This window comes from Trichosurus vulpecula, chromosome 3 (assembly GCF_011100635.1).
Source record: "Trichosurus vulpecula isolate mTriVul1 chromosome 3, mTriVul1.pri, whole genome shotgun sequence".
NCBI lineage: Eukaryota > Metazoa > Chordata > Mammalia > Diprotodontia > Phalangeridae > Trichosurus > Trichosurus vulpecula.
In genome coordinates this window covers 128713582-128727616 of record NC_050575.1, presented here as the reverse complement: position 1 = coordinate 128727616, position 14035 = coordinate 128713582, and the positions used below count along the sequence as shown (strand labels likewise).

The 14035-nt window shown below is 38.9% G+C and overlaps 1 protein-coding gene across 1 annotated transcript in view; it reads left to right on the top strand.

Annotated features, from left to right (window-relative positions):
- The first annotated feature begins 595 nt into the window (after nucleotides 1–595).
- NR6A1 (nuclear receptor subfamily 6 group A member 1) overlaps nucleotides 596–14035 on the top strand; it is a 76162-nt gene continuing 62722 nt past the window's right edge. The window contains exon 1 of the mRNA XM_036752027.1: nucleotides 596–639. Within this exon, the coding sequence (XP_036607922.1) occupies nucleotides 624–639 (16 nt within the window). The 5' untranslated portion in view covers nucleotides 596–623. The remainder of the gene's footprint in view (nucleotides 640–14035) is intronic.

The following is a 14035-nucleotide window of genomic DNA, read 5'->3' as shown; positions in this document are numbered from 1 at the left end:
TCCATCTTCCCAGTTGCTTGCCAACTCCAACAATATGATTCTAGGATCTGACATGTCTTTGTTTTTATTGCAACAGCCCTCACCAAAACAACAACATTTTCTCTTCCCTGATACAAAAAGTTTACATCCAAGTCCTGAGACTACAGCCCAGATCCTTTCTGAAATGTCTTAAAAGATTTTTTTAAAGTTGCAAACTAACAGGATGGGGGTAGAGAGGAGAGGAATTCCCCAAATACCGCCTTTTGCATACAGCTTAATCCTGTGCATTTATATTCACCATCTTTGCCATGCCCATCCAGTGTGGGAGGGTGGTTACTGTAAGAGTATGCTGAGGTAAGTGCCAGGCATCTTGGTTAGCTGAGGAAAATAAGTCTATCAGTTCCACTTAGATAACCTTTTGCTAGTCCACGGCCTCCTTACACGTTGTGACCTCAGGGCTTGAACTTTGTAATCACATGACCGGCTTGTAAACTGACCTGTGAGGATGACTGTTGTAAGCCAAAGCTGGGAGAGAAATTGGCACTAAGTATGGTGAGGTCTCTCTTCAGGCTGGGGCTTGTTTTGTGATCTCTCATTCTTCATGGCTGCTCCAGAACTTCTCAGCAAACTCGGAGAAGCATGAAATGGATACATGGGAAGGTAAAGGGAAAAGACTGAGCACTAATGCAGTGCTGGCAATGAGAGGTTGAGAGAATTTCTTGGAGGGTTTATAGCAAACAGTAGTCCCAGAAGGGGGGGGGGGGGGGAAGGAGAGTCCGCGGGCAGCTGCTTTCTGTGTATGGGTAAGAATTCTGCCCTTAATTTTGGTTTAAATGTCTTAGAGCTGAAAGACAGCAGGAAACAGGGTAAGGTTTCTTCTTTCCGTCTCTAAAAAAAAATGTAAATGTAACTTGTATGTTTGAGTATAGTCAGCCGACACTTGCCTTTAGCTTCTAAATACCGTTCGCTGCTTTTTTTTTTAAACTCTGTTTATCCCAGTGCTTAATGTGTTTAGATTTTAAATTCCTTAATCCAAGCCACCATCTGGAAAAGGCTTCATTTACTATTGTTAATTATTGATAGTATCAGGGGCTTGTGGGGCCCTTGATAAGGCAGCTTGGGCTCTCTGGGGACTGATACTGGGGTCAGATATTTTCTAGCTTTGTCGAGGTGATAAAGTTCTTGATAATCTGTAAAATGAGAGGGTTGGAACATATTCTAACATTATATATGCTAGTTTCTGATCTAAGTTCTCTTCCAGATCTAAAGCCTGTGTACTATTATCGTAGTTTACTTACTCATTTTGTATAAGTTCGTTCTTTTTCTTCTAGGTTGCTAATTCTAAGAAAAACTTTAGTTTGTGCAGTGGTGGGTTTGTTTCATTGGTAAACCCTAACTTGAGAGCAGCTTTTCAGTCCTTGAATTCTTTGGGGATATTTTATGCCCCCAACAACGTTGTATGGTTGTATGAGGTGGTATGGAACTTAAGATAATACTTTTAAAATTCTGCGAATATTTCACTTATTATAATAAATGGAACCTAGCTTGGTGACTCTGTTCCCCTTCCTCGAAAGGGGGGGAGGGGAGGAAAGCTGGTTTTAAGGATGACTAATAAATAGTAAAAATTAATTTATGTAGTGCTTTGTGCCTTTCCGATAATAACTTTTGATATATGTAATGCAGAATTTTTAATCCCCACTTACTAAGGGAGGGAAAAAGAATTGCTATCTCCACTATATAAATGAGAAAAAGGAGCCTCAGAGAGGTTAATGACCTGCCCAGGATCACAAAGTCAGTAAAATTTGGGTTTGTATGGTACATTAAAGAGAATTTTATTCAAAACTCTCACTTTATAGTGCTGAACTGAAATCCTGATTTTTCATTCTGCAAAGCTAGGAGTCTAGTTAATGCCAGGATATGCTAGCTTAGAACCTATGTAGCCTTTTAAACATCTGCCAGAACATCTGCGAAATTTGCTGGTAGCAGGATTAAACCTGATTTTAGGATTGATTTGAAACCACTTTTTTATATGTATATATGTATGTTGTATAGTGAGGGGTATGTATGTCCTCAGCTGGGGGGTGGGATGGGGAGGAGTGTTGCTGAAAGCTTTCTTTGTGATAATTTGGCTTCTATAATATGTACCTCCTCCCTCCCCCTTTCTAGTAACGTGGTGTCAGTTTTGATTGTACATGAATTGCAGTGGAGTCCTGGCCCCTTCCTCTGGAATTCTTTGCAAGCCAGTCCTCCCAACTTTCCTCCTACCTTCATTCCTTCCTAGACATCCTCATTCTGAACATTGCAAAATTTGCAAGGAAAAGTATATAGAATATAGAATTTGGCCTGATTCTTTGATAGACCTAATTCATTTGCCCCAGGAGTAGTTGGGTTCCTAAGAGCAAATACTCTGCAGTAGTTGAAGCCAAGGGACTCATATTGGGGAATACAGACTGCCAGATTTAGGGGCCAAATAGGTGCTGGATTTGTGCTTTATAAATTTCTAATAATTTGCAAACTTCTTGAAGGGAAGTGGTGCTTGTTCAGGAATTATCTGTGTTCCCCTGCTGCCAATCACAAGGTGCTGCACATATCTATTAATTCAGTTTCATTCAATTAGAAAATAAAACACTTTAACTGTCCAGCCTTAGTTTTTATTTCCTTAGAAGTGTAACAGTAACTCACAGTATTCAAGTAAAGTCAACACAGTTGTGATAGTGTAATTGCCTTAAAATGTGTGATCTTGTCCCCAGAGAAGAGATGAATAAAATGCACCTTCCTTCCTCCTTTCCTCACTGAGATGGAAGTGAAGGGGTACTTGTGGGGCTGGTTCTAGCTAAGTAATATAGTATACACTGGCCAGCTTGGTCATTGTCAGTGTATTTGCTTATTCTTTTTGTTACATAGTGTAAAGGACTCAGCAGTGGATTGGAGAAGGGAGATCTAGAAAAGACTGATGTAAAAGCAAAAGACATCAAAAAAAAACCATTTAAAATACATATTGTGCCCTTTAAATGACAAATCCAATTAAAATGTATTTACATCTGTTAACAGTTTAAAATGGGTTGCTAGGGAAAGTAATGTTCAATTCAGTTATTACTCCCATTCCTGTCATTTTTCTCAGTCCATTGTCTCAGTTGTTTGTATAGTTACTTTTCCCTTTATGTAATCCAGCGGTGTATAATGCTGTTCTTTGATTCACGTCACTTAGTAGTTACAAATTTCTTAATATTCATCATGGCTATCCTTTTCAGTAGCATAGTATTCCATTCCCCTGGTATTCCAGAGTTTATTCAGCCATTCACCAACTGTTGAACATTTGCTTCCAAACTCAATAATCTCATTATTGGGAATAAAAAATTATGTGATCTTTTTTCTTCAGAATGTTAGGATTGGAAGGGACCCTAAAGAAAATCTCACCAAATTTAGGTTACACTTTAAAGTTTAGAAAAATAGTGTAAGATCTAGAAAGGACCTTAGAGCTGAAGTTTTCCTCTCTCCCTCCCCCCCCCATACTTTTTTTAATGAGATGAAGAAGTTAAGAAAAAACTCTGTGAAGTTATAATTTTTATTTCTACCTGGATTCTTCACATTAAAAAAAAACAACAGCAGTCAAAGCAATCTGTTTTACTAGACCAAAAACATTATTCTGGAATTATAGGGAAAAATTCAAACTAATACAACCACAGTAAATGTATTGTGTTAGATTCAGATGAACAGCTACTGTAAAAAAAAAAAAAAAGTGGTCGACTCAGAGCTGCTGCAACCCTGATTCTTCCATATTTGAGGCCTTGTCCATTTAAATTAACCTTTGTCACAGCTGGGCGGACAAATGTTTTTGTTTTAGTTCACAGAGGGCTAATTCTATTCAGGCTTTCCGAGGGGCCGCACAATCTGCTCTTTCAGCCTTGTCAGTCGCTAGGCAGGAAGTCTTACTTCTTTAAGCTGTCTTTCAGAATGGGGGGTTGGGACTTAGAGAAAGGTGGGGGAAGGGACTCTAAGCATCTCTTAAAGATCAATAACTAGGGGAAGGGGAGTGGAGGGAAGGAGAGCTCCATTGTGTGAACTGAGAGATGGACACAACTCTTCCCAGCAGCTTCTGGGAAGACAGTGTATAACCAAAATCCAACCTCTGAAGCACCCCCCCTTACCTCTTTCATTCTTGAAGGAACATATCTTTTTAAATAGCTCAAGAATTAGTCTATCTAAAGTTTTAGGTTTGCTTGAATATCATAGTTTCCAACCGTAGCACAAATGATAGCTCACAGAAAGAAGTAGAAGTGTGGTATAGTGGAATTCTTTGTTATTGTGGGATCTTGGCCACTTTGTCTTCTCTGAGCCTGTTTCTTTGAGGCTCTTCTACCTCTAACATTCTATGATTTAAATTCCCTTCCAGCCCTAACAAGTCTCAAATTCCAGTTTCAGATATGGGTCAGACTGGATGACCTCTGAGGTCCTTTCCAAACGAGCTTATGTGATTCATCCTTCTACATTTTAAGGCCCTCATCTTGCTCTAACTTAGGATCATAGTAGATTAAAAACTGGAAAGATCATCTAGCCCGTTTCCTTCAATTTATAGATGAAGAAACTGGAGCCCTGAGAGGTGAAGTGATTGATTTGCCTAAGGTCATGCAAGGAAGTAAATAGTCAAATCTAAATTCAAATCTGGGTTCTCTGCCTGCACATACCCCACAATATCATCATTCTTTACCTTGACTGTTCTAACATTCTATGTTGTTAGATCTTTCCAACTAAAACATTCTGTATTTTGAGGTACAGGTTTAGTATTCTGTGATTTTATATTACTTTTAAGTTTTACAAGGCCCTTTTCGCAAAACTGCCCTGTAAGTGTGGGGAGTACAATTCCTTCTTATTTTACATTAATTTTAACTATGAATTACATTCCTTTTTTTTTTTTTTAACATAATACACTATGTAGCTGGAAAGGATAAATTCGGATGTTGGTAACATGATTGAGAAGAGATTCAAGTAAAGTAATTCTTTTAAGGAACAAATATTTCTGTTTCTCCATATTGGTAGCCAGGCATCATTAAAAGCATTGAAAAGATCCAGATTCGGTTAGAGTTTCAGTAACACATGTGTGAAATCCCTCCCCTTAAACAGCTGGTATTGGCCCTTGAAACTCCAGCCTGCCTCAACAAATGCTCAATGTGTGTTATTTTGAGATTAGCCTAGATCAGAGTGATAGCCAAGGAATCAGGCAGAAGGAAGAGCCACTTTTAAATCCATTTTTTAAAGCAATGTTTATTAATGTCACTTTGGTAGATCTCCAGAAAATGGACAGCTGGGGAGGGAGGAATATAGGAATGATCAGGAAAAAACTACTGTTGCTAGTTTAATTTTAATGCAAGGAAGCCACAGCCCTATGGAATTGAGCATTTTACCATTTATCCCATCCCCACTTACCTCTTTGCTTTTCCTAGTTGTAGTTCTTTTGAAAAAGACCCTAACACTCGGGAGAATAGCTCACATTTTTATAGCTGTTTATAAGGGATAACCACCCTGTGAGGGAGGCAACTGGAAGTTGGATTCTCATTTTACAGAAGAGGAGACCTAGGTTTAGACTTTAGAGAGTTGAAGTAACTCACCCACTGGCAAAGGACGAATGCGTAGTAAGACCGTTTTTAAAACAGATGAGGAAACAAACACGGAACAGCACTTGTCTGAGCAGGGACCAGAACGTCAATTTCTTGCCTAAGCCTAGGGAGAGCTCTTTGCATTAGACTATGCTGCAGTTGTCCTACTGTACCCCCACTCCTAGAGGTGCCTGGAGATAATTGCTGCCAGGGCCTTTTGTGATGCAAATACTTTATGGCCTATAGAGAAAGTTCACTCCTAGGGAGGAATGAATTCACTGCCTTCTTCCTCCCAGTGTGAGCCCTAAGGTGTCAGCTGATGGTAACAGCTGAGGAAGATGGATTCTAAAATAGCATGGAGGGCTTCTCCCAGAAGGCCTAGGTTTCGTCTCCAAGAACCAACTCGACCAACCAGATTCCTCCAGTGTGTTCCCCCAGAATGCATACAGTTCCTCATAAGGTCTGTTTCTTTTAAGCTGAAAAAATTTTCCACACTTTCAGCAGCGTCAGGCAGGTAGCGCTGGGATGATCTGGAGCCTCACAGGTGAAGTGACTTGTCCATACTTGGTGGTGATTTCTAGTGCATACCGATTCAGTTTGATTCTCTAAGCATTTATTAAGTGTCTGTTCGAATTGTGCTGTGATGGTCAGTGGTCTCTGCCCACAAGGAGCTTATGTGGGGAGAAGCTGTGTGTATATGTCTTATTTTCTTTTAGAGTGTGAATTTTTTTCTACATACTGTACATCTATACGCGTCATAGGATTATAGATGTAGAGCTTGAAGGCCCCTCAGAGGCCGTCTAGTTCAACTCTTTTACCAGAGAGGAAACTGAGCCCTACTGAAGTTGTGACTTGCCCAAGGTCACACAGGTAATAAGTGTGACATTTGAACCCAAGTCCTTTGACTCCAGCGTTAGAGCTCTTTTCACTGTATCCTCTTGAAAGAGATGGCATGTTAGGGTTTCAGTCTGTTTTAGGAATGGTAACACATTTAGGGAATTGATTGAAAATTGTTAAATTACTTTTCTTTAGCCCTAAAGTGACTTTACAAAGTCACGTACAGAGCTCAGATGTGTTATGCTATTAGAGCCTTCTTTTTGTTCTCCAGTATCCAGATCTTTTTATATACTTTAAGTGTTGACTTTAGGGTTTTTAAATATAGAAAGGACCTTTTGAGAGAAAAACATAAACATCTGGATTGTTTTAAGGGATTCAGTCTTCCCTTTTTGGACTGGGGGATGGGGTGTGGTAGGGGTAGAGAATAGCATATGAGAAGGAAGCCTTATTATAATCAAAACCAGGGCCTTCTGTTATGATTACATTAGTACTTCCAGCTTTTTTGCGAATAGCAGCTAGACTTCCTGAAGGAATTGGTCTGAGATTCTAATATTACTAACAAAACTTTTTAGAATCTCTTTTACATTGTATTAAAATAGGTTTGAAACTTGTGCAAGCATTTGAAACAGTTCACCCTTTAAATGTACCCAAGGGAGGTAGGGGGAAAAGTGCAGGAGGAACCTGAAAAATCTTCAGGGTTCAAGATGAGGTTGGGACTTTTTTGCAAGGGGCAGTTTAGCATTTTCACATTGGGGCCAGCCGTAGGCTGGCGTTTGAAGCTACAACTGTGTTTGATTTAGCGCCCCACTTACAATGGGCTTGGAGAACAAAGCTGAGGCCCAGAGGCATAAGTATGGAAACCCGACAGTTATCCTGAAATCCAAACCATTTCTTTCTCCTGTTTTGGGAGTTATTTATTTATTTTGAAATCGAGGGAGTCATTTATAAGTGTCTCCTTTAAGCATGCCCTAAAATTCTGCTGAAGCACTTTAAACAGCCATGTAGATATTTATTAGCTATGTAAAATCATTTATTTATAACCAGTTAAAGCTGAGAGAGGTATTAAAAGATAACGTCAGATTGCAGACTTAGGGCTTGAAGAGACAGAACTGCAGTATGGGTGGGGCAGTACCAACTGGGCCTTTGCTTCAGGTGCTACTTAATTTAGAAGGATTATGTTGCTTCCCCCCCCCCCTCGCCCCAACACCTCACACCATAACCCTAACTAAGTCTTCCACACCTTATACCACCACCCTCTTACCAGAAGCTGGAGCTAGGTATCCTTTTACGGGGCTCTAGTTCTCTAAGTGCCTCCCATTCAACTTGAAGTCGGGGTGGGGGGGGAGTGGGAACTACATGAAACTTCTTAATTGCCAGTTAGGGGCTGGAGAGGTGAGTGTAGAGCAGGAGGATAGGTCTTGATCCTAACTTCACCTCCAACCCTATCCGTATCCCAGAATCTTCTTCCATGGTGTAGAAGGGAATTTTTGGTTTGAGTAAGGGCTAGGCCAGTGGTCTGAGAAGGGTGTTGGATCACCCCGTGCATATATCACTCTTTGGACATCACCACTTATATAGCCAAGATCCCCAACTTTGCCCTTCCCACCCCTCTACCTTCTTCCAGCCTTTAGTGTTTCTAGCCCCAGATGCAAAAATTCCTAGTTATGTCTCTGCTTAATTTCATGCCCTCATTTTAAAGGTGAGTGAATTGAGGCCTAGAGAAGTATAAGTGACTTCCATAAGAGAGTGGCAGAACTGGTACAGCCATGACCTACCTCTTCCCAATCTAGTGCTCTTAATTCAAAGTATATTTGGTATGTTAAACATAAAGTAATCTTTGTATTTAGTAAAATAGTATAAATTTACTAATTCAGTTCACTTCTGTATATTTTGAAATTTTCTACGTAAACAAAACTACAGTCTACTGAAACTTAAGAAATCTTCAGTTTAAGGTCATGCCCCAAGTAAGTAAAGTGCTTTTTTGAACTCAGATTTCAAAGCCGATAGAATGTTTTAAGACATTGCCAATACTGAGATATAACAAAAGATCTCAGTTTGATCTAGAAGTCATTGCTAACTCTGATACACTATAAACCAAGGAATATGTAGTGATCGGGAAAGAAATATGAAAGGACAGGAGTCAACATGCTGTGGAACTTTTCTGGTTTGTCCTTGGAACCAATCAGAATTACTAGAGATTTTTTTCAATTGTGTAAACACTGGTCTAACCTTTCTGCAGGTTCCAAATGACCGTTTTAAAGGTCAATTAGGCATCAGAGTTAAGGGCTCAATTTCAACACTCATTTTGGCCTGTATTACCCAATCTTCTTCAAGGTTTCTTCCCAAAGAGCATCTGCTACAAAGAGGATTATGAAGCTTTAGAGTTAAGAACCTTAGAATATAGAGCATTAGAGATGAAAGTGACCTTAAGAGCAACAGATCACAGAATGTTCAAGATGCAAGGGTGCCTTAACTATCAACCATCTAGTCCTACCCATCCTGTTAACAGATTAAAAAACTGGGGGCCAGAGAGGGGGAGATGATGCCCATTTTGTCATTTGTGCCCACAGCTTAGGACACTGGTTAAAATGTGGGAATGCAGAGGTGGCACGCTTGGACAGAATATTCAGAAGAAAGGGTTACCTTTTAAGAAACTTACTACTAGAGTTTCTGTTGGAGAAATTCTTGATTTTTGCTACCAAGTTGACTCCTTAACATTTTATCTCACGTGATGGCCAGAGTTCTTTTAATTATAAGGAATGGTAAAATGGATAGTGGATGTTTTCATGGAAATGCTTTGCAGTTGAGAAAATAGGAACCCCTACAGCCAGATCCTCTAAGAATGCTAGCTCCTGGTTCTCAGGATGTGCCTACATAGATGGCTTTATAGAGCCTTGATTGCCTCCTTATTACTGGTGCTGCCTAGTGACATGCTCCACCCAGAAAGATCTGAAGGGTGTTATTAGGCCTTTTAACCCTGGCATCTTAGATTTTGCTAAAGGATTTATGGTGGTGTTGATTGGGGGAACTATAGGAGGATGGGGGTTGGTGTTGTAGAAAAGGAGGTGAGCTAAATTCCATGCGGAGAGGTTATGTTAATCCCCCTGAAATTTGAATCAGATAAAAGGATGTAGAGGTAATTGTAATGATCATGTTTAATAGGACTCCTAATAGGTATTTTTCTCTTGGCAGTCTCAACAAAGATACCTTCATTTTTCATTTTCTAAGGAAATCTCTAAAGCTGTAAAGCCGGGAATGTGATCATCAGGCAAGCAGTATCAAGTAGTGCCTTGTTCTTCCTCTTTCTCCCCTCTCCCCTCTTGTTTTAATAATTCATTTGTAATTTCCCTGAAGTTAGAATGGTAGACTCTTAAAATGTTGGAGGGACCCTGGGACAAAGCGTGTTGCATCACTCTTATGCATCATTTATTCCTAACTACTCATTTTAAAGAGCAAGAAACTGATGACCAATGAAGAAAGCTATATCACAAATAATAATGGCAGAGTTTATATTTCTCTCCCTGGAGTTTTTGCTTTAGCTAAGAATGCCTTTTCATGACAACTTTTTATCTCTTTGCCAGTGGGCTGTTCTCGTGGGCCTCTTTTGCCACTAGAAAAGGAAGGCTATTGAAGACTGAGACTGCCTTTATAGAATTAAAAATTGATAGGACTATTCTTTGTAAATGTCATTGATAGCTAGCTATTATTAGCCCTTGGCTAAATAACTTGTCTTTCTGAACCTCTTTTTTTCAGTTCTATAACAAGGTCTGTAATACTCCTTACCTCACTGGATGGTTGTTAGGGAAGTATTTTGTAAACCCTGGAAATGTGAGCTGCTGTTATTGGACAATAGGTAAATCCGGAGAGAGAAGTCACATGCATATAGATGTGGTCATTGTAATGAAACTTGATAGTTGTGATTTCCAGTATTGAAAAGGGCTGCATTGCATGAACTTTCCACTGGTCTGTATGAAGTTTAATGCTCAGGTCTTCCAACTTATTATTAGCTCCTTGGCCTTTGGCAAATCATTCAACCTCTCTGGTCCTTGGTTTCCCCACCCATAAAATAACAGGTTTGAACAAAATGATCTATAAGGTCTCTTGGAAAGGCAGCATATGTAGGGGATAAGAGCACTAGATTTGGAGTTAAGAAGATCTGGATTCAAATCCTGCCTCAGAGACTTCTAGCTGTATGGGCAACTTGCTTATTCTCTCTGGATCTCAGTTGCCTAATCTATGAAATGAGTGGATTGGTCTTGATGATCTCTTAAATTCCCTTCTAGCTCTAAATAATCTTCAGTTTCTGTTGTTTTATGTTCTATAATAGCTTCTGGTTTAACATTCTCTCGTTTAAGTTTTGTTTTCTGGTTTATCTTTTATGGATAATTAACTTTGAAATCTTTACCTGAAATGAGAAAAGTTTATATATTTGAAGATAGATTTTTCAGGGGAGGAAATTTCTTTGGCTCTGAAGATATGGATCAATAAGCCATTGTTTGTAACTATGACAAGTGAATAGAAATTATGGGATTTGTTTGGATGGTAGTAGTATATGACATAGGGGCAGCTAAATGACTGGGTGGATAGAGTGCTGAGCCTGGAGTCAAGAAGACCAGAGTTCAAATCCATCCTCAAACACTTACCTAGCTACATGACCCTTAGCAAGTCATTTAACCTTTGTTTGTCTTAACCCACTGGAGAAGGAGACGACAAACCACTCTTTGTCAAGAAAATCCTATGGACAGTATCATACAAGAGGTCACTGAGAGTCAGACGTGAGTGAAAACTGAACAGTACCAACAAAGTATATGACTCGTTAGCCGTATTGGCTGTGAATGAAAATGAACATTTTTGTGCCATAGATCCACTTTCTGAAACACAAATGCCAGTTACAAACCAGTTTCCACATAGGCTTTCCAGCTATATTCTATATTTGCTAATTCATAGGGCTTCATTCCCACAATGCCAAGCAGCCTCGTTTCCATTAAGATTCTAGAGATGGACAACACTTTACCGTCATGTTACAGGGAAACAGATTCTCAGACGTGAGCATGTTGGAGTGGGAGAAAGATAACCTTTTTTTGGAGTTCAAGAACTTCATGGAGTTGAGAATGCTATATTATTTTGACCCTATGAACCCGCTCCCTGCAATCTCCATCTCCAAATGAGAACCTTGTTTCTTCTGTCCTGTTAAGGAATAATATAAAACAAGTACACAGAATTCTACAACTCAGAGTGACTTGGGAAGTCATCTATTTAATTCTCCTGTCCAACTCATTTTGTGGAAAAGGAAACTGAGGCCCGGTAAAATGAGTATGCCTAGGTCTCAGAAAATTCGTACCAAAGCCTTGAACTCGGAGCTAGGTCTCCTGTCTCACAGTTTCATTTCATTGTTGCTTCTTCTATGTGGGTGTTCACAATGGTTAGAGAATTTCAAATATACTCTTTAAAAATAACCCAGAAAACTGGAGACATAAAATATGTGGGATTTACCCTTTCTGTTGCTGCTTTAAGTATTTCCTGACCAACCTATGTAACTTTCCTCACCTGGGACGCTGTTGCCTTGTATTATAAAGGGAAAGATCTAGTCAAATTGTCAAATGATTTCAGTTCACCAAGACTTTACTCAGTGCTTACTTTATGCCAGGCACTGGGGATACACAAATGCTTTTTTCAGGTGGGGTGTTGTTTTTTTAAGATCACCTGCATATACATAGTAGAACACAAGATGAAGATTGTACATAAAACCAGGTATCTCCACTTTTATAACCCTTACCCTTTTGAAAAGAATATAATAAATTCTGCATGTAATTTTCAAAAAATGTTACAGTAGTCCTTTTGGGTCGCTACTTTTGCTGGTCCCCTTCTGATTAAAAGCTGAAGAAAAAAAGAGAAAACTCTTACAACAAATAAGCCAAATTGAGTAAAATGAAGAATTTTAGCCAGCTCTAAAAATTATATCTCTGTACCATCTCTTCATCAGGAGGTAGGTAGCATCCTTTGTCATATGCCCTTTGGAATTGTTACTGGTCATTGGCATTGATCAGAATTCTTAAGTATTCAAAGCTGGTTTTTCTTTTGGGTGGGTGTATATATATATATATATATATATATATATATATACACACACACAAATGTGTGTGTGTGTGTGTGTGTGTCTAAGAGTATTGCCTGTCCTTGTATCATTAATCTCCTGGGTCTGCTTTCTTTATTCTGTGTTCAGGATTTTGTGACGTGGTCTTTTTCATCATTTCTTATGGTGCAGTGATACTCCATTACATTGATATACCACGATTTATTCATCCGTTCCCCAGTTGTCTGAGACAACATAAAGCATCCCTTTAGATTTTAGTTTTCTTATCATTATTTCTCTTTTAATCCCCCTTTCAAGATCAAGAAGTTTGTTTTGCTTGTGACTTATTTCTGCACCCTGCTCTCTCCTACTTCTTGCTCCTCCTCCCCTCACTATCTTCGCTTGGTTCCCTGTCCAGTTTGCTGTATTTCCACATCATACTTTGTGTTCAAACCTCCATTGACTATTTCAGATAAGAAAGGTTCCTCTGATGCTCACTTTCCTTACCCTTCCTCTAGGTTTATGTCCTCTTCTCATTCACAACAATTATGAGAAGTCATACAGCTACTTCTAATTGCTGAAATAAATTGACTTCTCTCACTTTCTTTGGACTCTTGTGTTCGTGTTTCAGAGTTCTGATTCAGCTCTGGTCTTTTTGTTAGGAATATTTTGAAGTTTTGAACTATTCCATTAAAAGTTCTGTTTTTTCCCTCCTGCACACTTATACTCTTCTTTCCAGGATACATTTTTTTGGTTGTAAGCTTTTCCCTTTTGCCTCTTTTGGAATACTATATTCAAAGTTCTTTCATTTTTAGTAGGAGGTGCCACGGTCTTATGTGAACCTAATTGTAGTTCCTTGGTACTTAAACTGTTTCTTTCTATATATTCACAATATTTTTTTCCTTGGAGCAGGAACAGGATTTTGGCTATGACATTCCTAGGCCTTTTCCAATTTCTTGAAGTATAGTGTCTAGGGTTTTTTTTTTTTAATCATGGTTTTCAGGGAGTCCAGTAATTCTTCTATTTTCCAGGTCAGTTGTCTTTGACGTTAGATATCTCCTATTTACTTTTCTTTTTTTAATCTTTTGACTTTGTCCTAATATTTTATGCTCTCTTCATGGAGTCATTGAATTCTGTTTGATGTCTTACTTGGGTAAGATTTATTACTACTCTAGGATATTCATCTTCCAGTTATTTCCTCCAAAGCTTTTACTTAATTTATTTTTCTCTTGTTTCATTTTCTCTAGGTATTCTTGTAGTCTTTGTGGAAAATCAATTTTTTCCTTTGAATCTCTGCTTGCCTGTTTTATAGTGTTACTCTCTCCTTTGGGAGGATTTCTAGATTTGGGAGAAAAAAGCCTTTTTTAAAAAATACTATTTTGATACTCATTTCTCTAACTTTAATTCCTGAATGGGAGTTTTATGCCAAGTCTAGTTTTATGCCTAGGTCTCCTGGGTTTTGTGTTGACTTCCATCTCCTAGAGTTTAGCTCCCCTTGATCTTTGAGGTTTGGAGTGCTATATCTTTAGGGTTCTCGTTGGACTCTCAGAAT